The 25,000-nt window shown below is 43.2% G+C and overlaps 1 protein-coding gene across 1 annotated transcript in view; it reads right to left on the bottom strand.

Annotated features, from left to right (window-relative positions):
* LOC311235725 (FYN-binding protein 1-like) overlaps positions 1-25,000 on the bottom strand; it is a gene marked incomplete at both ends in the record, with an annotated part of 92,700 nt that overhangs the window by 1,145 nt on the left and 66,555 nt on the right. Inside the window, 3 exons of the mRNA XM_084323191.1 lie at positions 4,848-4,983; positions 10,990-11,149; positions 12,476-12,617. Coding sequence (XP_084179317.1) covers positions 4,848-4,983; positions 10,990-11,149; positions 12,476-12,617 — 438 coding nt within the window. The remainder of the gene's footprint in view (positions 1-4,847; positions 4,984-10,989; positions 11,150-12,475; positions 12,618-25,000) is intronic.

The raw sequence follows: 25,000 nt of genomic DNA, 5'->3' as shown, positions 1-25,000 counted from the left end.
AGTACGGCTCAATACATACAATTGTTAAGGGGATGCAGACCTGAGAAAGACGTTTGTCTTGTTTCCATCAGGGTCCCCCATTTTCAATTCATATAGACATATATGACATACATGACATACAGATAGTCAGTACTGCTACATCTATACATTTATGACATACCAGATTTGCAAATACAGTACTGTTTGTGATACAGAAGGAGTCAAGAAAAGGGAGTATATACATTTGACGTAGAAACTGTACATTGGAGGTTGGGTGGGGGGGGTTGGGTACATTGGGATATTGACAACCATACTGGGTAATTTACATTGGAGGTGGTTGGGGGGGGGGGGGGGGGGCGGGGGGCATACTGTATAAACAAGTAACACTGTACATTGAGGGGGGGGGGGAGGAGACACTGTACAAACAAACACAATTGTACATTGAACTATTGACAAAACCATACTAGGTAAATGACTGTACATTGGAGGGGGTTGGAATGATTGGGTTAGGATATTTACAGGGGCCAGTGTTGAATTGCAGTCTCCCGTAGGTGTCCCTTGAGAGAGGTTTTGAAAGTGGGTAGTGATCCACATTCCTTTACAGCTTTGGGTAGGGCGTTCCACATTGATGTGGCATAATTGCGAAACGTGTTTAGTCCCTTATTTGAGCCGAATCTGGGTTTGACATGATTTGTGGAGCTCCCTCTGGTGTTGTGATCGTGGTATTCACTGACCTTTGGGAAGTATTTTGACATGTACATGGGTACCTTGGTCGTGTAGTGTATCTTGTAGACCAGGCCCATTGCAAGTTGTTGTACTCTGTCGTCTACTCTAAGCCATCCTAGGTTGTCGAAGTGGGCAGGGGTGAGGTGGGTTCTAGGAGTAAGGTCAAGCAGTAGTCTGACCAGTTTGTTTTGAGATGTTTGTAATTTTGTTTTTAGCGCCTTTGAGGTGCTTTGGTACCATGAGGTGCAAGCATAGTCGTAGTACCCCTGAATGTTTTGGTGGTTAAGAGTCAGACACACTTATTCATTCATTCAAACCTTTATTTATTCTCGAAAGACATTTCAATGCATACATTTTTACAATATAATAATAATGAATATGAATGACTGTATCTATATAGCTTATGATGTTCTTCATACTGGATACCCACAGCTCTGACTAGTCAGCCACAGAAACTAATGCTTCAGTATCTAATCTATAAGCCCTGAAATACATGCTGAAACCTACTCCACAGTGCACTCAAATCAAAGATATTTGTTTTTGAGTATGACTAAGTGCTTTTTACAGTGTCCCCATTAAAGGAACACGCCAACATTTGGGGAAATTAGCTTATAGAGAGACAATAAGATAGATACCAGTTTCCTCTCTGTGCGTTCAGTAGAAAGCTATGGCTGCACGTTAGCCTAGCTTAGCACAATAAATGGAAGCGGACAGTGCCGGTTAGCCTTCGGGAGAGGTGTTAGTTGGACAATGCCTAGGCTAACTGGCACTGTCCGCTTCCATTCATTGTGCTAAGCTAGGCTAACGTGCAGCCAGATAGCTTTCTACTGAACGCACAGAGAGGAAACTGGTATATATCTTCTTGTTTCTCTCTGGAGAAGACGGTAAGCTAATTTCCCCAAATGTTGGTGTGTTCCTTTAACTTCACATTAGTTTTGTAGCAAACTAAAGAGGAGCCCTTTAACACCCGTGCGGACCCGTACGGACCCGTGTGGACCGCGCAGCCCATGCGGACTGAGGCAAGTAAAAGAAGCCTATTTTATTTCTGTCCTTGGTCCTGGAATGACCTCCAGACACGTCTCAGACTGGCCTCTCCGATCTCTTGTAAACAAAAAATATCTGAAATCCTTTCCACCATGCTGCTCCTGCTTTGATGTGTAGCACTTTTCTACAGGTTGATTGTTATTGTTTTATTGTGCTTGTATTTTATTAAGCTGAATTTTATTTTTCATTTTAAATTTGGTTTTTCGGTTGATTGTTATTGTTTTATTGTGCTTGTATTTTTATTAAGCTGAATTTAACTTTTCATTTAAAATGTCGGTTGTATGGTAGTCTACTGTATGTGTATTGTGCTTTGTTATGTATGTGTTGTCATAATTCGTGCTTGCCTTCTTGGCCAGATCACCCTTGAAAAAGAGACCTCTGGTTAAATAAAGGTTTGATGTCACAGGGCTCTTAATTCCACCACATAATTTATTCCATTATGATGCTCACCTGCTGGAAGGCAGAGGAAAGCTCTCGGTTTCAATGCAATCATAAAGCTGGTCTATGGGCAGAGAGACAAAAGGCTCTGAGAAGTTCAGGTATGTTGCAGAGACTTCATTATAGTGGTTATAGGATTTACATAATAAAAAACATTGGGGAAAAGTTGTCTTTGATTGTATTTACCTTCATCTATGATCGGTGGTGGAGGAGGTGGAGGTGGTAAGCTAGAAATAGAAAGGAGCAGAGTATAGGATAGTTTATACATACTGCATACTACATACTGCACACACTTTATGCTATGACTGCAAATCTGACTATATACATTTTACAATAACATTGTCAACCTCAAGGGGGCAGTCAAACATAGGAATACACATGTTCTCTGAGCAGAGCAGGAGCAGATGATTGGACCTGGATTTCAAACCTTTATATCTATGACTCTCAAATGTTACCAGCCTCAGCATACATTCCAATCAACTTCTAATTCTGTCAGGGACCAAATCAATCCAATCCAATTCAATCCATCCATGTAAAATGTAAAATAATACAATCTCGAAAGTCATGGAAAAAATAGTATAGTCTACGAACAAGTCGAAAAGTACCTGGCGGAAAAAAATCTAATCTACGAATTCCAATCTGGCTTCAGAACATCCCACTCCACTGACACATGCCTTCTCTATTTGAACCACCACATCAAACAAGAGGTGGACGCGGGCAAATACTGCGGCATGGTCATGCTGCACCTCCAAAAGGCACTCCATTCTGATTGACAAGCTAAAAACAATTGGTTTTGATAGTCTATCAGTGAGCTGGATGCAATCCTACCTGGAGGGGAGACAACAGATGGTGGAGGTAAACGGTACCATACCCCCCCCCCCCTCCCAGTGAGCTGTGGTGTTCCACAAGGAAGCATAATAGGACCGCTATACTGTTCCTAATTTATGCAAATGACATGTCGTCAGCTTGTGACTGCAACTTGTTCCTGTTCGCGGATTACTCAGCCCTGCTGATCTCTGACAAGAACAAGTTACAGGTTGAAAAAACCCTCAGCTCGGAACTAGGCAGAATCTGCACCTGGCTCGCTGATAACAAACTATCATTACACCTGGGTAAAACAGAGTCCATTCTCTTCGGTTCAAATAACAAACTCAGCAAGACCGACGGCTTCTCAGTTACAGTGGGTGACAATATTGTCACAAGGAAAGATGAAATAACATACCTAGGTTCCATCCTAGAGGCTAATCTCTCCTGTGACAAAATGGCATCCAATGTAATAAAAAAAGTCAACCAACGAACTAGATTATTGTACCGGATCTCCTCTCTGGTAAACAAGAATACCCTGAAGACTCTGGCAGGAGCACTCATCCAAGGGTACTACGACTATGCTTGCACCTCATGGTACCAAAGCACCTCAAAGGCGCTAAAATTACAAAAAACTAAATTACAAACATCACAAAACAAACTGGTCAGACTACTGCTTGACCTTACTCCTAGAACCCACCTCACCCCTGCCCACTTTGACAACCTAGGATGGCTTAGAGTAGATGACAGAGTACAGCAACTTGCAATGGGCCTGGTCTACAAGATACACTACACGACTAAGGTACCTATGTACATGTCAAAATACTTCCGAAAGGTCAGTGAATACCACGACCACAACACCAGAGGGAGCTCCACAAATCATGTTAAACCCAGATTCGGCTCAAACAAGGGACTAAACATGATTCGCAATTATGCCACATCAATGTGGAACGCCCTACCCACAGCTGTAAAGGAATGTGAATCACTACCCACTTTCAAAACCACTCTCAAAGAGCTGGCCCCTGTAAATGTCCTCACCCAACCCCCTCCAATGTACAGTAAATGTCCTAACCCAATAATACATGAGACCCTCTTCTTGGGACCAAGTAAGGTTTCGTCGATAATCCAATGTACAGTTAACCCCCCCACCCCGCCTACCCAACCCCCCCCCCCCCCCCCCACCTACCCAACCCCCCCCCCCCCTCCACCCCACCTGCCCAACCTCCTCCAATGTACAGTTTCTTCGTCAAATGTATATACTCTCTTTTTTAGACTCTTTTTGTATCACAAACAGTACTGTATTTGTAAATCTGGTATGTCATAAATGTATAGATGTAGCAGTACTGTCTATCTGTATGTCATGTATGTCATATATGTTATGATGAATTGAAAATGGGGGACCCTGATGTAAACAAGACGAAAGACTTTCTCTGGTCTGCATCCCCTTAACAATTGTGTGTATTGAGCCATACTGTATTGTACCCATTCTGCAATCTGTTAATAAAATGTTCAATCAATCAAACCTCATGTCTTCGCCAGCACCATCCACACCATCGTAAATATCATCATTCCAAACTGTAAAAAAAAAAAGTTGTAAAGTTGTAAATATCACTGTACAAGGGTAGGCTACAACATTATAATAAATTCACTCTTGTAACTTAGGAAAATTCTAATAATGTACTGCTTACCATTTTGGCTTTTGAGCCCACTGAAAAGGACAGACAAAATCAGCATACATTTTTTTAATAAAGAAAATAAAGATGAATGAATGTTATTGGAAGGTTTTTATAAAACTCATAGATCCAGAGTTTGTTCACTAGTTTAAGTCATATGTTGTTGTTGTTTTTTCTACCTACCCACATATGTCAAGGGCCCCTATATCGTCATAATAATCTTGGTCTGCTTCAGTCTGGCCAAGTAGAAGCCTTGCTTTCAACTGTTGTTTCAAATGATCATAGTCAATGTCCAGTGACTCAGTCCTCACATATCCATCTGAAATGACAAAGTAAATTATTAAGAGCAGGCTCGATGTTTGTGTGTGTGTGTGATTGATTGATTTAAGTAATCAATTAATAAATGTACTAATTAACATACTAACCAACCAATCAAGTAACCACTCACAAATCAAATAATCTACAAATTAACAAATTAACCAACCAACCAATTAACCAATTAATTAATACCATGTATTCAAGGAATTTCTTGAGGTACAGATTTCCTTATTTATAGACACCAATGACTTTCCCGAAATCTCTAGGTGCACTCTATGGGAGACCTTTAAGGCATATATGCGGGGTCAGGCAATTTCTTTTATCTCCATCTTAAATAAAACAGAAAGAGCTGATCTGACTGCAACCGCAGACCATATAGCTAGGGTTGATAGCCTTTACGCCTCAGCCCCTACTCCGGTCCTATATAAAGAACGTCTTCAACTCCAATCTAAATTCAATTTACTGACTACAAATAAAACGCAGAAGCAGCTATTCTTGACCAGACAGCGGTTCTTTGAATTTGGTGACAAGGCGGGGAGACTGCTTGCTCACCAAGCACGTGCCACATCCCTATCCAGACTGATCCCCAAGATCCGATCCACGGCTGGTGATGTTATTTTAGACCCTGTAGAGATTAATAAGACGTTCCTTGCCTTTTATTCAGAACTGTACACCTCACAGTGCTCTTCAGACATATGGGAAGGGGACAACCCTCTAGAGGAGATTGCCTTCCCCAATATCGATCAAGACCTAGCTAAGGCATTGGGCGGTCCGATTAAGATTACGGAAGTACTGGAAGCAATTACGTCTCTACAGAATGGTAAAACACCGGGCCCAGATGGGTTCACTGTGGCATTTTTTAAGTCATTTTCTACATCCATCGCTCCAATTCTCCAGGAAATGTATAATGAGTCCTTTTCGAAGGGTCGCATGCCCCCAACTATGTCTGAGGCCTCGATCTCTCTCCTGCTTAAGAAAGACAAGGACCCTCTTCTATGTGGCAGCTATAGACCCATTTCACTTTTAAATGTAGACTTAAAAATTCTATCCAAAATCCTAGCCAAATGTTTACAACAGGTATTACCAAGTTTAATCTCAATTGACCAAACAGGATTCATGCTGGGTAGACACTCCTTTCATAACACTAGAAGGCTTCTTAATATCCTCAATTCCCCTAACTCTATGTCACCAGAAGTAATTGTCTCCCTGGATGCAGAGAAGGCCTTTGACAGAGTGGAGTGGGGCTACCTCTTCTTTATACTGCTGAAATTCGGTTTTAGCCCTGACTTTATTGCCTGGATTAAGTTACTCTACACACACCCAGTCGCCTCAGTCCATACAAACGGACTTCAGTCAGCCTCATTTCCCTTCATCGAGGCACCAAACAGGGCTGCCCCCTTTCCCCCCTTCTGTTCGCCCTAGCCATCGAACCACTGGCCATCTGGCCATCTGGTTAAGACAGGAAGAGAGGTTTGAAGGCATCACACGGGTCGGAAAAGTTCATAAACTGTCCCTATATGCAGACGACCTCCTGCTGTATATATCTAACCCGACCGCCTCTCTCCCTATAATTCTTAATATACTGGACAAGTTCGGGTCCTACTCGGGCTATAAGTTAAACCTTCATAAAAGCGAACTCTTTCCAATCAACTCCTCAGCCAAAAAAATACCCCGGACTTTCTTCCCCTTTAAGTATACAACAGATGGATTCAGATATCTAGGGGTTAACATCACCAACTCAATCCAAACAATGTTCTCAAAAAACTTCTCACCTCTTCTTGAAAAGTGCAAACTAGACTTCAACAGGTGGACATGTCTTCCACTGTCTCTAGTGGGCAGAGTCAATTTAATTAAAATGGTAGTGCTACCAAAGTTTTTATATCTCTTCACCCATATCCCAGTCCTCATTAAGAAGTCGTTCTTTAAGACATTCGACCGATTAATAAGCTCCTTCCTCTGGGGCAATAAGATCCCCCGAATGAGGAGATCAATACTACAACTCCCCAAAGAGCTAGGGGGACTGGCACTGCCTAACTTCCAGCACTACTACTGGGCATGTAACATACACAAACTTTTATATTGGATGAGGGGCACGACACACAACTTAGGCCCGGTGTGGGTCGACATGGAACTCTCTTCCTCTAGATACTCTCTTCGCTCTCTGCTGTGCTCCCAACTCCCTATGTCGGTTACTGGACTCTCTGCAAACCCAATGGTGGTCAACTCCACAAAAATTTGGATTCAAATCAGGAAAAGCCTCGGCCTCCATAGGGCCTCTGACCTCTCCCCCACTTTTAACAATCATTTATTGCACCCTCTTGCACTGATTCTTCCTTTCAAGTCTGGTTTGACAAAGGGATAACCACTTTTAATGATCTCTATGACCAAGGGACTTTCATGTCTTTTCCAGACCTCGTAAAGAAATTCGACCTTCCCAAATCCCACCTGTTTCGTTTCTTCCAAATTAGGCACTTCACACAGAACCAGAACCCCAAATTCCCTAGTCGGCCCCCTGAAACCCTTATAGATTCACTAATGGTTCTCAACCCGGGAAAAAAACGGCTAATCTCCAACATCTACAATCTGATTAGCTCCGCTACGGATACCCCAGGAACCGGCCCTAAGAACTCGTGGGAGCGGGAGCTGGGAATTGAACTGTCTGATGAGTATTGGAGTTGGGCATTGGACTCTGTCCACTCATCTTCCATCTGTGCGAGACACGGCCTCACACAGTGCAAGATTATACACAAAGTCCACTACACAAACTCGAGACTCTCTCGAATGTACCCCAACATCTCTGACGCATGTAATAGATGCAAACAATCCCCTGCCGATCACACCCACATGTTCTGGTCCTGCCCCAGCCTTGCCACATTCTGGTCTGAAATGTTTGAAACTATCGGCACAGCCTACAACCTTACTATCACCCCTGATCCTCTTGTGGCCTTGTTCGGTGTTCCTCTGCAACCTCTACCCTCCAAAATGTCACATCCTGTTCTTGCCTTCTCCACTTTATTGGCCAGGCGACTTATTCTTTTTAAGTGGAAACATACTCAACCTCCATCTCACAATAGGTGGGTTAAGGAACTACTATTATCTATTAATCTTGAAAAGCTCAGATTCTCCCTCAAAGGCCCTACTGGCTCCCTGAATACCTTTGAGAAGACTTGGAGACCCCTTTTAAAGATTTGATTTGATTTGATTTTATTGATGGATTAAAAACACACAACAAGGATCCAAAGGATAACATGAGAAAGAGTAGAACCCTTATTTCCGTCATGGTCCCAGGGCTGTTAGGCCACAACAAAAAAAAACACGACAATAACACAACACTCATACATTTAAAACATTATAAGACTAACCTATCGCTAAAATTGTATACCCCACAATAACTAAAAACTGACAATAACACAAAGCTCAAACATTTAAAACATTAAAAGACTAACCTATTGCTAAAATTGTATACCCCACAATAACTAAAAACTGATTGGAAACCCATTCAAACTATAGGGGGCTATTCTTCTATTCTGTCCATGAGCCACTTCCTGACGCTTCTCTTGAAGCTGTGGAGGCTCAAGCTCTGCTTGATGGGGAGAGGCAGCTTGTTCCAATCCTGGGCTCCAGAGAAAGTAAGGGAGCATTGTCCCAATTTCGATCGGAAAGAAGCAGGCTTCAGGTTTGCTATGCTTGCTCTAGTTCTGTGGTTGTGGGATTCGTTGACCGGGGTGAAGTAGTTTTGGAGGTATCTAGGGGACCTTTGGTTTATAATATTGTGCACTATGTTCAGTCTGAGCTGGGTAACTCTGGCCTCTATAGGAAGCCAGTTTAGCTCCTGGAAGTGACTCCTCCCTATGTGGGTGCGAGGGCCAAGACCCATTACCACCCTTACTAGCTTATTTTGGGAAACCTGAAGCTTCTTTTTTATGTTCACTGACAGGCCCTCGAACCACGATACGCTACCATAGTCAAAGTGGCAGAGTACTAGGCTATTTGCTAATAGCCTGAGGCTATCTCTGCCAAGGAGGTTGGCTTTCCTAGCTAGGTACCTGGTGCGGGCATTGACTTTGCCCAGTACTTGGGAGGCCATAGCCTCCCCATCTAGGCTCCCGTCTATCATACAGCCTAGATACTTCGCTTTTTTTTGCTGTTTTAGGGTTATAGCTCCTAGCTGGATATTAAACTCCCGTGCTTTCCTGAGCTTGGGCTTGGAGGCTAATAGTACTGCCTCTGTTTTACCTAGGTGAAGAGAAAGCCTGTTGTCCGAAAGCCACCTGCTGACCCCTGCAAGTTCTTCACCTAGCATCTGTTCTAGTGTGTTCTGATCCTTGTGTGAGACTAGCAGGGCTGAGTCGTCTGCAAATAAAAACAAGTTACATGAGCATGCTGCTGACATGTCATTTATGTACAGTAAAAAAAGGAGAGGTCCTAGCACACTTCCTTGTGGGACCCCACATACAATGGGCTTGGCCTCTGACATAGTGCCACTGACCTCGACCCGCTGCACCCTATCAGCAAGGTAGGAAGAGAACCATCTGACCACTGTCTCAGACATACCCAAGGCCTTAAGCTTGGAGAGCAGTATGTCATGGTTCACTGTGTCGAAAGCCTTCTGTAGGTCTAGAAGAACTAGCCCACACAGCTTACCTGAATCTATCTCCCTCCTGATACTGTCTGTAAGATAAAGAAGACATGTTTCAGTAGAGTAAGACTTCCTAAAGCCGGATTGGAGGTCGTACAGGAGGTCATGGCTGCTTGCATATTCCTGGACTTGTTCATGGACTATCTTCTCTAGGACTTTGGATAACACACTTAAAATTGAGACTGGTCTATAATTGCTGGGGTCAGATTTGCTCCCTTTTTTATATATAGGGATGACTTTGGCATTCTTGAAGTCGGTGGGTACCTTGCCTAGTTCCAGGGAGAGGTTAATAATATGGGTTACTGGTGGAGCTATAACTCCGGCTGCATCCCTCAGAAACCTGGCACTGATGCCATCTACACCTGTGGCCTTCTTGATTTTGAGCTCACCCAGCATCGCAGCCACTTTGACTACTGACACCTTGCTTAAGGAGCACATAGAATCCTTGACATCCCTGCCTGGGTGTGACGACTGAGTCCCCCCCCCCCCTCCGTTTTTTTCCCCCTATTTTTATTTATTTCTTAAAATGTTTTGTCTTTTCATCTCAGTTATTTTTTACTTTTATTTTTCTGTCACATACTTTTATTTTGTATTTGTGTATTATATGTATGTTTGTTGTCGCTCTTTGTGGGGTGGGGTGGGGTTAGGGGATAGGAAAGGGAAATGAAAAAAAATTAAAAATGGAAGATGCATAACATGTATAACTGTCTGCATAATTTTGAAAACTCTTCCAATAAAGAAAGTTATTAAAACAAAATGTTTATACCATGTTATGGCATTTCACTAGACTTTAAATAGCAGCCGATACTGAGTCTACTGATCCAATCCATTACTTTTACTGAACCGTATAGACTTAGACAGTAAAGACTTACACCATTAGTTTGGGGTCACTGGTCAAAAAGAGATATAAATGTAGCTTGGTATGGAGTATAGTGTTGGCATAATTCCCTGGTATAGGAGCAATATCGGTGTGTCCGTAATGGGGAAGTGTTTTAAGTATGGCTGTCCCCATTAATGATGTCACTCAATCCAAAAATGCAATCCCCCCAAAAATAGAGCATAATGTCAGTGACCAAATGTGCTAATGCTTGCTAACAGCAAAAGAGGATGCTAGACGCTTTGCCTTGTGGAACAGATGGACTGTGTTTGATGACATCTGTGATGTCTGAACTGTTTGAATTTGTAATCTCGACAACATTGCAAAAAAATCCATTCAGAAAATAAATAAATAATCATTTAAATCAATCAATAAATCAAACATTGGACAGCCATTCTTATTACAGTCCTCCATTGTCACTGAGTGGCATGGTAAATAAGTAGCCCATCCCACACAGACACATACACACGCGTGTGCACACAGCAACTTACAGTATCCCTCAGTGTTCCTGCCCAGCCATTGTCCCTCTGGATTGCCTGTGATGCGGATTATCTCTATGGTCTCTCCCTGCTTCAGAGGCAGATCTGCCTTTCCTCCTTTAGAATCCAGCCGAGCCTTGGTCTGCTGGATAACCTCGACTGGTTCTTTAATCTATAGGGCATGGAGACATTACACTTGACTGGTTCTTTAATCTATAGGGCATGGAGACATTACACTTGACTGGTTCTTTAATCTATAGGGCATGGAGACATTACACTTGACTGGTTCTTTAATCTATAGGGCATGGAGACATTACACTTGACTGGTTCTTTAATCTATAGGGCATGGAGACATTACACTTGACTGGTTCTTTAATCTATAGGGCATGGAGACATTACACTTGACCGGTTCTTTAATCTATAGGGCATGGAGACATTACACTTGACTGGTTCTTTAATCTATAGGGCATGGAGACATTACACTTGACTGGTTCTTTAATCTATAGGGCATGGAGACATTACACTTGACTGGTTCTTTAATCTATAGGGCATGGAGACATTACACTTGACTGGTTCTTTAATCTATAGGGCATGGAGACATTACACTTGACTGGTTCTTTAATCTATAGGGCATGGAGACATTACACTTGACTGGTTCTTTAATCTATAGGGCATGGAGACATTACACTTGACTGGTTCTTTAATCTATAGGGCATGGAGACATTACACTTGACTGGTTCTTTAATCTATAGGGCATGGAGACATTACACTTGACTGGTTCTTTAATCTATAGGGCATGGAGACATTACACTTGACTTGAATTCATGTCTCATCAATATAGAAATATGGGGGCCAAGGGCAAATTGCAAATGTATACGTTTGGATTTGAATAGGGGAAAATTATTATTTTATGAATATAAGAAGATTCATAAGAAGAATTTCACAAGATGCCCAATATATTTTCTAAATGCCCTACCCTGACCCTCATCAGGTTTGTATGATAGAAGCAGTTATTTAGTTATATGGCACTGGACCGGTTCATCAAAATTCACACAACAATGATTCCATACATTACTTTGATGGTATTGATCGAATTGCTTCAATACTATTGTGTATAGGAAAATGCTGTGGTGTTAAGATTTGTGACGCTGTCATTCGATACTAAATTATGATACCTAAGCAGTTAATTTCATCAGTGTCAGTGAGCCAATAGGCATGTTTGTTCCAAGATATAAATATTTTCCTGCTCAACCACAATCCAAAATGATCTGAAATGTAACAACGCCTCATATTGGCTCACACAGCACAAGCAACTCAGCAAAATAAAATAAAAAAATAAAAAAAATATTGTTTTGGTATCGATATCGAATCCCAGGTATCGGTATTGGCACGGTATCGAAAATCTTCAAACGATACCAGCCCTAGTTATGGCATGGCTGCTCACATGACACACTATGGGCAGATTTTGCAGCCAATTTTGTATCCCTTTTCTTTTTACCTTGAACCTTTTCATAGTTTCCTGTTTCCTCTTCTCTCTAGCCTTCTGTAGCTTCTTCTCCTGCTCCAGTTGTTTCTTCTCCTCCTTTTTGTTCTTTCTCTCCTTTTTCTTTTTTATCTTCTTTTTATCTTCCTGTGTGCGCCTGTTTTTCCGAAAACGTTGTGTTTGAGATGCAATTATGACAATAATCTTTTTAAATAAAAGAGACAGGTTTTTACAGTATCTGTTCAATTGTAGTGTTGATGAACTCTCTTACCATCTTTCTTCCTCCAGATCTTCATGGATATTATCACTTGACCCCTCCTGCTGAAGAGAGACACGAGCGAGTTAACCTGTTAAGCTGTAGCCCTATTTTCAGAAATTCCGCCTAAAGGTACATGCCCAAGTAAATGGAAGATTGCTCCACTTCTACAAGGTCAATTTGCATGTTCCTGGTATCTAGGGACATCTGGGGACCTGGAGGTATGTGAGTAAATTGTGATGAAACAAAGGAGAATATAAATTATGATTTTTTTTGCATCTTTGCCAGTGAATAACACCATGAAAACATTGAGGTTCTTTTATCTTAAATCTGAGCAAATTAATAAAGGGAAGATGATTAAACAGAAGGATTTGTAGATACAGTAATAAATTATAATCCATTTGAATTATAAATTCATATTTGACCTTGAACTTGACCGTGACCTTATTATGGCCAAATCATACATCTATGGATAGGGAAAAGGCTCCTCTTTCCAATGGCAGTGTTAAATCTGTATTTAGTCATTTCCTCTCGGTTTTACTATAAAAGAGAGATAGAATTATCATTTTTCCAATAGATTCTTATTTTCGGTAAATCTTAAAAACATCGGTAAACAAACGTAGTGCTTAAAATATACACTTTGACTGCTGTTTTGATAGGGTTAAGGTCTTTACTCTTGGCTACATTTGAAAAAGAAACAGAACATTAATTAATACGGTCTGTATTGATAGATTTATGATACAAACAGCAGGGTCCCCTAATAAGAGGACCCTAAGGGAACTACGCCCCAATTTCAGAATTCATACATGCTCTTCCTCTGGTCTAAGACTATAGTGATAGAAATATTAGAAATTAAAATATTAGTGAACATAAGCAACACTCTCCCAAATCCAAAAACATACGGTTATTCTATAACCATAGTTATATGAGTATAGCGAGCGCTCTGCTCGTAGTGGAACTATCCCTTTATCCAGTCCAATAATGAATCATTTTCTCCACATGCACACACCCCTCCGCCTGGCCACACCCACATCCGCTCCTCTACATAAGCGGGGTCGTGGCCACACCATCAGCTCCTTCCCAAGTCTTTCACCACGAAGGCCACAGGGCCACAGGAACCTACGATCCTCTGATCTAGGTCTCCTCTCCATCCCTCGCACCAGATTATGGACTTTTGGGGACAGAGCCTTCAGTGTGGCGTCCCCTACCCTCTGGAACTCTCTCCCCCCCGAAATCCGCAACGCCCCAACCCTGGACACCTTCAAATCCGCTCTAAAAACATACCTCTTCACCAAGGCTTTTCCCCATCAGTTAGTTTAGATTAGATTAGGTCCATTATCCCTTACCTTCCCTCATCCCCCTTTCCCCCCCCCCCCTATTTTCCTTGCCCTATTTTTTGTCCTGATTGTGAAGCGACCTTGGGTTCTATGAAAGGCGCTATATAAATTTGATCTATTATTATTATTATTATTATCAGTGAGTCCGAGCAGAGCGCTCGCTATACTCATATAACTATGGTTATAGAATAACCGTATGTTATATATCGTAATAGCTTACGCTCTGCTCGTAGTGGAACACAGGAGCTGAGCAGAGCGGAAGCTCGACAGATGTACCCGCTGAGGCCCCCCACAACCATCAGAACCGGGGAGGACCCGAGCCCCCTGGACCCCCCTAGAGGAGGACGGGAGGGAATCGGATCCGACTGTGCGAAGAGAGTTTAGCAAAAAAAAAACGCACAGGGTGAGCAGACCACTCAGGCGTGCATCCCACATGCCACCAGGGAACGGACGGGAAGCAAAACACCCACGTCACAGTCCCCAACATCACAGGGTCGAAGGTCAAGAACCCAACCCGTGGCAAGGCCGTAGCAGCGGAGCGCGGAGGAGGACCCAGCCCTAGGAACAACCTGAGGGCCAGGACCCTCCGAAAAAGGGGGCCCGGTGAGGTCAACGATGCCATAGCATCGGGACCCCACCAGACGGTCACTGGTGACACCACCCCCCACATCACCAGCGTATCGGACAGGGCCCAAATCGAGAGTAGGCCCTTTCCCCCTTTGGCACGTCGCTCTGAAGCACTCTAGCTTACTGCACCTGGTATTCCCAGGGGGTCTCCCATCCAAGAACTAACCAGGGCCGAACCTGCTTAGTTTCCGAGATCTGACGAGATCGGGCGTGTCCAGGTTGGCATGGCCGTAAGCCCCAAGAGGCTACCCCCCCACAATACTGTGGGGCCAGACGGCGCGCCGGGGAGATAACCCCCAAGGGGGTTGATCCCTCAATCCAGGCAACAGGCCAGAACTCAACCTGTGCCTGGAGCACTGCGGACTAGACTAGCCTAAGGGGTCTACTGTGAGAACAGTACCCGGCAGAAGGGGTGTTCGATATGCTGTGCACCATGTCATGACCTCCACAAACCCGACCCCTCCAGCGGGGTCGAGGTTCAAAGGAGAGGCTGACACAATTGGCAGACGTCATGAAAGATGCAGGGGCATACTCTCGGGCAGACGGGGTCAAGCCCGGCCTCAACCCGAGAGTCAACTCTGCTACCAACACACCGGAGAACCAACCACCTCCCTATGTTTAGTTTAACAGGAGGCGGTTGTTCCCTTAACCCACCAAGAAAACTTAGAAACACAGGCTATACAAGCAGTACAAGTGTTTCAGTTTTCAAAGTTAACCCAGGCCAACAGGTTGACGAGAACGAGTCCGGACCTGGGCCTGGCGGACCGGGACCTACACAGGGATGCCTAGTCAAGTCAAGTCAAGAGTTTTAATTGTCACGGCATACAGGTATACAATGAAATGCGGGTGGTCTTGCCCGCAACGATGTGCAATACAGTGGTACATATAATAGAATCAAAAGAAGAAACAACATTGTGCAGTAACAGATAGCAGGTAACATGGAGTGACATCTCGATATCTGTACATAGTTATTTACAGCGCATGTGTGACATGCTAGTTAGCTTTGGTAGTGCAATACACTGTTCCTGTTATTCTAATTTAAAGTGACCTTTCCTTTGGCCATAAGTGTGCGTGTGTGCGACATGAGTGTGTGCCCGCTCATGTTAAAGTGTTAAGTGGCTGCTCGTGTGTGAGCGTGCACAGTGTGCGTGTCGTGTGTGTGTTCATGTGTGCTTGTGTGTGGACAGTTCAATGTTCTGAGCACTCAATGTACATTGTTCATGGCTCTGATGGCCTGGGGGAAGAAGCTGAGCCTAAACCGCTCTGTCCTAGTAGCTGAGATTTGCAGGCGTCTGCCTGACCTCAGCAGCTGAAACAGGCTGTTATTGGGGTGGTGAGGGTCTTTCATTATCCTGCAGGCTCTGGATTTGCACCTCTTGTTGTATAGAACCTGCAGGGGGGGTAGTGCAATACCCGTGGTACGCTCGGCTGAGCGCACCACTTTCTGTAGGGCCTTCTTGTCCTGTGCCGTGCTGTTTCCATACCAGGCAGTGATGTTTCCGGTCAGGATGCTCTCTACAGCTCCTGAGTAGAAGGACTGGAGTATCTTCCCCGATACTCTGAACTTCCTTAACTGTCTCAGGTGGTAGAGACGCTGTTTCGCCTTATTTACTACTGTGCCTATGTGTGTTGACCATGTCAGGTCCTCTGAGATGTGGACCCCCAGGTACTTGAAGCTGCTCACCCTGTCCACGGTAGCCCCGTTTATCATCAGTGGTGTGTGTGTCTCCCGCTGTCCTCTCCTATAATCCACGATCAGTTCCTTGGTTTTGCCAATGTTCAGGAGCAGGCTGTTGTCCTGGCACCAGCGTTCCAGTACCTCCACCTCCTCCCGGTAGGCCTTCTCGTCGTTGTCCGAGATCAGCCCCACCACCACCGTGTCATCTGCGAACTTCACTATGGAGTTGGAGCTGAACTTGGCCACACAGTCGTGTGTGTAGAGTGAGTACAGCAGGGGGCTCAGAACACAGCCCTGGGGGGACCCGATGCTCAGGGTGATGGTGTTGGAGGTCTGACCCCCCACCCTGACCGCCTGGGGTCTTTCGCTCAGAAAGTCCAGTACCCAGGCGCTCAGGGCGGAGCTCAGACCTAGCTCGATCAGCTTGTCCACCAGTCTGGTGGGGACTATGGTGTTGAACGCTGAGCTGTAGTCAATGAACAACAGTCTAGAGGGGTTGACAGCAACCACCCCAACAGCCCCCTCCCATCCCCGCCCAGCAGGGGGAGGGAGGGGTGAAACAAATGGAGAAGGACCAGGCCCCCTAACACAGTGCAAGGTACAACACAGTATGGACCAAGCACGTCACTGTTATGGGCAAGTCGTAGTGGCATATATATGACACACACATCTATGACATCAATCCCCGCGAAGCCCGGACCGACCCGGCATTTCCCCCCCGGAAAAGTCCTTCGGGGTACCAGAACAGCAGATCTGCGCCCCCGGCGGACAGCGGGTTAACTTTTGCCAGGGGCAAACCGGGGAATAACTTCACCCACCCCCTCACCACCTCACCCCTGATACGACGCCAAATGAAAAAACAGAGCCGTGATACCAGGCGCATGGCGCGTCAGATGAAGCACATGTAGCACCTGTAGAGTAAAGCTTTACATCATGCACGCCAGCCACAGCCGATAACCTCGTTTGAAAACAGGTTTCCCACAGCCCTGCTTACAGTATGTGTGAAAACTTGCCACTCGTTATTTACATCATTACCCTTAAGTAAAGAATAACAAGCTAAGAGAGGGACTCAGGCCCTCGATCATATGCCACTATGTACAGCGTTGTAGGGTAACACCCAGCCAGTTGTGGACTCAGCCACGTTGTCTAAACGTTACATGAACACACACAACTTCTCATCATACAACAAAAAAACCCAGTTCATTTTTACTCACGTAAAAAACAACGCTGTTTTCAGGTAGAGAGAAGACATAAGCCTTGGCCAATGCTAACCTAAGCTATACAAAGCGACCAAGACAATTTTCACACCACACATCGTATCTCCAAATGTAGTGAAGCAACATATGTTTTGTTTAAACAAAGACATCGTTATTAACCAAAACATTTGGGAGGGGGAGGAAGGAAGAGTGGAGCAATGTCCTACGGACATCTTACCTGCACCTACGAACGCAGGACGAAAGGCCGCAACACAGGTTGGTCTAACACGTTGACGAAGGCCTCTCGCTGGCAAGGCCAGAAGAGGCAATGGCTGGAGCCTCGCTCCGGCGTGACGCCCCCCTCCTGCAGCCGGTCATGGCGCAGGCCCGACGACATCTTCTGCCAGAGATGACGTCGTAGTCAGAGTGCCAGGACCCACTATCCTCACGGCTAGCGCCAATGGTTGTAGCATAAGCTAAACAGCTAACTCTAGGCTAACTGATAGCATCAAGCTAATGTTTCTAGCCGAGCGTAGCCGCCAGCTAACGCAGTGGCAAGCTAAGCGGCTACTACTGAAAGCTGTACAACGTGAGAAATAGCAATACAGGCCAACACTTCAGACAGCCGCTGTCTTTTCCTCTTCTTATCCGAAGAAAAAAGGAAAAAAGGCAACACACGCCCCTCTTCAGAACGGTGTTTACCAGACACAGCGGTATCGGCAGCAAGCCCCTCGTTGTATGCGGGCTGCAGCCGACCTGAGCTCGGAGACATTCTCATAATGAAACACCAAGCTCACCCCCCTCGCGCCGGGTGTTTTTCATCTTGAAAATCGGGCCAGCGCGGCGGCAGAGGGTATCCGTTTGTCCAGAGACCCGGGGAATTGAACCGCAGATTCGGAATCACGGTCCCAGGAAAACAAAGCTACGACTTCACTGAGGAGGAGCTAATGTTATCATGGGGCATCAGACTAGAACCCCCTCCACGCCGCTAAGGGGCAGCGAAAAGGATTCTAGCCTGGAGCCGACCTTTGTAAGCTGTGCAGTTGTCCCCCCACAACTGACACACCTGGCGCCCGCATCGCAAAAAACATCACCCGCCGAGAGAGGCCGTCAGCCCTCACACAGCCGACCGCCTCCCAAGCATAGTATCCAGCTGCAGAGCCGGAGACAATGCCGGCGGGGATTGCTCAGCGAAGCGCCAGTGGAGATCAGAATGATCATCATCTTCTAGACACTCCGGTGGCGAAGACATTATTGCTGTATTACCTCGAAAAATTGTGAGAGAGAAAACAAAGATACAATGTCAACGCAGCTCCTCTCCAACAACTATCTTCGGCACTAAACTTAAAGTGGTGTGTTACAGACACTTTTCGGTGGTGAAAATAGGGAAGGAGCTGATGGTGTGGCCACGACCCCACTTATGTAGAGGAGTGGATGTGGGTGTGGCCAGGCGGATGGGTGCGTGCATGTGGAGAAAATGATTAATTATTAGACTGGATAAAGGGATAGTTCCACTACGAGCAGAGCGTAGGCTATTACGATATATAACTATAGTGCTAAAACTCAAACATGTGATGTCATCAAGTATAAAGTCTGAAGCTGCTCCATAGACAATGCATTGGGAGAGCACCCAGGGGTATGTTCTGAGTTCATAGGTACATCCTCTGTTTAAGAACTGAGACCACTACTATAGAATAAAGCTCATTTGGATATAAAAAAATAACTAAAAACATTCTGTGGGTAAACACAATCAGTCTCCCATTCATTGTCAATTCATATATATTGGATGACACAAGTTTGATTCTTACTTCTCTGGTTTCTGGCTTTGGGAGAGAGTAGCTCATGTTCACAAAACATTGATTGAACTGTCATAGGTCATGGAACATGAAATGTTGAGTTTGAGTTGTGAGCAACTCAATATGACATTGCTTACTACTGCTATCTGTTTCTTTATGACACTGCTTACTACTGCTATCTGTTTCTTTATGACATTGCTTACTACTGCTATCTGTTTCTTTATGACACTGCTTACTACTGCTATCTGTTTCTTTATGACACTGCTTACTACTGCTATCTGTTTCTTTATGACACTGCTTACTACTGCTATCTGTTTCTTTATGACACTGCTTACTTCTGCTATCTGTTTCTTTATGACACTGCTTACTACTGCTATCTGTTTCTTTATGACACTGCTACTACTGCTATCTGTTTCTTTATGACACTGCTTACTACTGCTATCTGTTTCTTTATGACACTGCTTACTACTGCTATCTGTTTCTTTATGACACTGCTACTACTGCTATCTGTTTCTTTATGACACTGCTTACTACTGCTATCTGTTTCTTTATGACACTGCTACTACTGCTATCTGTTTCTTTATGACACTGCTTACTACTGCTATCTGTTTCTTTATGACACTGCTTACTACTGCTATCTGTTTCTTTATGACACTGCTTACTTCTGCTATCTGTTTCTTTTTTTTTTTTGATCCACTTTTTCTCCCATTTTTCTATATTTTCTCCCATCCCAATTTCGTATCATCCAATTCAACCCTCCCCTGTCACGAACGCTGTTTCTTGCCTCCCACAAGCCGGCTGCAATGTGGACTAAGTCATACATAGCACAAGTCCCCTCCGGTACTTGAGGTAACAGCAGTCGCATCTTTTCACCTGCGCAGCTCGATCTATCAGTGTCGAGGAGTAACGCGTGGGAGGCTCACGCTGCCCCCGACACTTCCTGATTCTACTGCGCAGGCGCACCAACCGACTTGTAGGAGTCGCTTGTTCACAACGTTCGATCCCCACCCTTCAGTTTTCCCTCCCCGTAATACGGCCAATGTGTATTACTGCGGACGACCAGCCAAACTGAAAAACAATGTGGAGAGCTGGATTCGAACACGCGAATCCTAGCGTCTCCACACTGGTGGCGAGTGCCTTAGACCACTACACCACCTAGCCGCCCACTTCTGCTATCTGTTTCTTTATGACACTGCTTACTTCTGCTATCTGTTTCTTTATGACACTGCTTACTTCTGCTATCTGTTTCTTTATGACACTGCTTACTTCTGCTATCTGTTTCTTTATGACACTGCTTACTACTGCTATCTGTTTCTTTATGACACTGCTTACTACTGCTATCTGTTTCTTCATGACACTGCTTACTACTGCTATCTGTTTCTTTATGACACTGCTTACTTCTGCTATCTGTTTCTTTATGACACTGCTTACTACTGCTATCTGTTTCTTTATGACACTGCTTACTACTGCTATCTGTTTCTTTATGACACTGCTTACTACTGCTATCTGTTTCTTTATGACACTGCTTACTTCTGCTATCTGTTTCTTTATGACACTGCTTACTTCTGCTATCTGTTTCTTTATGACACTGCTTACTTCTGCTATCTGTTTCTTTATGACACTGCTTACTTCTGCTATCTGTTTCTTTATGACACTGCTTACTACTGCTATCTGTTTCTTTATGACACTGCTTACTACTGCTATCTGTTTCTTCATGACACTGCTTACTACTGCTATCTGTTTCTTTATGACACTGCTTACTTCTGCTATCTGTTTCTTCATGACACTGCTTACTACTGCTATCTGTTTCTTTATGACACTGCTTACTTCTGCTATCTGTTTCTTTATGACACTGCTTACTACTGCTATCTGTTTCTTTATGACACTGCTTACTACTGCTATCTGTTTCTTTATGACACTGCTACTACTGCTATCTGTTTCTTTATGACACTGCTTACTACTGCTATCTGTTTCTTTATGACACTGCTTACTACTGCTATCTGTTTCTTTATGACACTGCTACTACTGCTATCTGTTTCTTTATGACACTGCTTACTACTGCTATCTGTTTCTTTATGACACTGCTACTACTGCTATCTGTTTCTTTATGACACTGCTTACTACTGCTATCTGTTTCTTTATGACACTGCTTACTACTGCTATCTGTTTCTTTATGACACTGCTTACTTCTGCTATCTGTTTCTTTATGACACTGCTTACTTCTGCTATCTGTTTCTTTATGACACTGCTTACTTCTGCTATCTGTTTCTTTATGACACTGCTTACTTCTGCTATCTGTTTCTTTATGACACTGCTTACTACTGCTATCTGTTTCTTTATGACACTGCTTACTACTGCTATCTGTTTCTTCATGACACTGCTTACTACTGCTATCTGTTTCTTTATGACACTGCTTACTTCTGCTATCTGTTTCTTTATGACACTGCTTACTACTGCTATCTGTTTCTTGATGACACTGCTTACTACTGCTATCTGTTTCTTTATGACACTGCTTACTACTGCTATCTGTTTCTTTATGACACTGCTACTACTGCTATCTGTTTCTTTATGACACTGCTACTACTGCTATCTGTTTCTTTATGACACTGCTTACTACTGCTATCTGTTTCTTTATGACACTGCTACTACTGCTATCTGTTTCTTTATGACACTGCTTACTACTGCTATCTGTTTCTTTATGACACTGCTACTACTGCTATCTGTTTCTTTATGACACTGCTTACTTCTGCTATCTGTTTCTTTATGACACTGCTACTACTGCTATCTGTTTCTTTATGACACTGCTACTACTGCTATCTGTTTCTTTATGACACTGCTACTACTGCTATCTGTTTCTTTATGACACTGCTTACTACTGCTATCTGTTTCTTTATGACACTGCTTACTACTGCTATCTGTTTCTTTATGACACTGCTTACTACTGCTATCTGTTTCTTTATGACACTGCTTACTTCTGCTATCTGTTTCTTTATGACACTGCTTACTTCTGCTATCTGTTTCTTTATGACACTGCTTACTACTGCTATCTGTTTCTTTATGACACTGCTTACTTCTGCTATCTGTTTCTTTATGACACTGCTACTACTGCTATCTGTTTCTTTATGACACTGCTTACTTCTGCTATCTGTTTCTTTATGACACTGCTTACTTCTGCTATCTGTTTCTTTATGACACTGCTACTACTGCTATCTGTTTCTTTATGACACTGCTTACTTCTGCTATCTGTTTCTTTATGACACTGCTTACTACTGCTATCTGTTTCTTTATGACACTGCTACTACTGCTATCTGTTTCTTTATGACACTGCTTACTTCTGCTATCTGTTTCTTTATGACACTGCTTACTACTGCTATCTGTTTCTTTATGACACTGCTTACTTCTGCTATCTGTTTCTTTATGACACTGCTACTACTGCTATCTGTTTCTTTATGACACTGCTTACTTCTGCTATCTGTTTCTTTATGACACTGCTACTACTGCTATCTGTTTCTTTATGACACTGCTACTACTGCTATCTGTTTCTTTATGACACTGCTTACTACTGCTATCTGTTTCTTTATGACACTGCTTACTACTGCTATCTGTTTCTTTATGACACTGCTTACTACTGCTATCTGTTTCTTTATGACACTGCTACTACTGCTATCTGTTTCTTTATGACACTGCTTACTACTGCTATCTGTTTCTTTATGACACTGCTTACTACTGCTATCTGTTTCTTTATGACACTGCTACTACTGCTATCTGTTTCTTTATGACACTGCTACTACTGCTATCTGTTTCTTTATGACACTGCTACTACTGCTATCTGTTTCTTTATGACACTGCTTACTACTGCTATCTGTTTCTTTATGACACTGCTACTACTGCTATCTGTTTCTTTATGACACTGCTTACTACTGCTATCTGTTTCTTTATGACACTGCTTACTTCTGCTATCTGTTTCTTTATGACACTGCTTACTTCTGCTATCTGTTTCTTTATGACACTGCTACTACTGCTATCTGTTTCTTTATGACACTGCTACTACTGCTATCTGTTTCTTTATGACACTGCTACTACTGCTATCTGTTTCTTTATGACACTGCTACTACTGCTATCTGTTTCTTTATGACACTGCTACTACTGCTATCTGTTTCTTTATGACACTGCTACTACTGCTATCTGTTTCTTTATGACACTGCTACTACTGCTATCTGTTTCTTTATGACACTGCTTACTACTGCTATCTGTTTCTTTATGACACTGCTACTACTGCTATCTGTTTCTTTATGACACTGCTACTACTGCTATCTGTTTCTTTATGACACTGCTACTACTGCTATCTGTTTCTTTATGACACTGCTACTACTGCTATCTGTTTCTTTATGACACTGCTACTACTGCTATCTGTTTCTTTATGACACTGCTTACTACTGCTATCTGTTTCTTTATGACACTGCTTACTTCTGCTATCTGTTTCTTCATGACACTGCTTACTACTGCTATCTGTTTCTTTATGACACTGCTTACTACTGCTATCTGTTTCTTCTATGACACTGCTTACTTCTGCTATCTGTTTCTTTATGACACTGCTTACTACTGCTATCTGTTTCTTTATGACACTGCTTACTACTGCTATCTGTTTCTTTATGACACTGCTTACTACTGCTATCTGTTTCTTTATGACACTGCTTACTACTGCTATCTGTTTCTTTATGACACTGCTTACTACTGCTATCTGTTTCTTTATGACACTGCTTACTACTGCTATCTGTTTCTTTATGACACTGCTTACTACTGCTATCTGTTTCTTTATGACACTGCTTACTACTGCTATCTGTTTCTTTATGACACTGCTTACTACTGCTATCTGTTTCTTTATGACACTGCTTACTACTGCTATCTGTTTCTTTATGACACTGCTTACTACTGCTATCTGTTTCTTTATGACACTGCTTACTACTGCTATCTGTTTCTTTATGACACTGCTTACTACTGCTATCTGTTTCTTTATGACACTGCTTACTACTGCTATCTGTTTCTTTATGACACTGCTTACTACTGCTATCTGTTTCTTTATGACACTGCTTACTACTGCTATCTGTTTCTTTATGACACTGCTTACTTCTGCTATCTGTTTCTTTATGACACTGCTTACTACTGCTATCTGTTTCTTTATGACACTGCTACTACTGCTATCTGTTTCTTTATGACACTGCTTACTACTGCTATCTGTTTCTTTATGACACTGCTTACTACTGCTATCTGTTTCTTTATGACACTGCTTACTACTGCTATCTGTTTCTTTATGACACTGTTACTTCTGCTATCTGTTTCTTTATGACACTGCTTACTACTGCTATCTGTTTCTTTATGACACTGCTACTACTGCTATCTGTTTCTTTATGACACTGCTTACTTCTGCTATCTGTTTCTTTATGACACTGCTACTACTGCTATCTGTTTCTTTATGACACTGCTTACTACTGCTATCTGTTTCTTTACCTGCTCGTTTACATGAGCTTTGCTATGTTTCCTCATGTCTTTCCCAGTCTTCACATCCTGTGATTCTTCAGATTTCTCTTCCTCTTCATCCCTGTTGAAAGACAAACTGGATTGACTCTGATTTATACAGGAGGGTAATGTG

The sequence above is a fragment of the Notolepis coatsorum genome (genome assembly GCF_963971535.1).
Source record: "Notolepis coatsorum genome assembly, chromosome: 10".
Lineage (NCBI taxonomy): Eukaryota > Metazoa > Chordata > Actinopteri > Aulopiformes > Paralepididae > Notolepis > Notolepis coatsorum.
The sequence above is the reverse complement of the archived record's forward strand: the minus strand, read 5'-3'. Positions and strand labels throughout refer to the sequence as shown.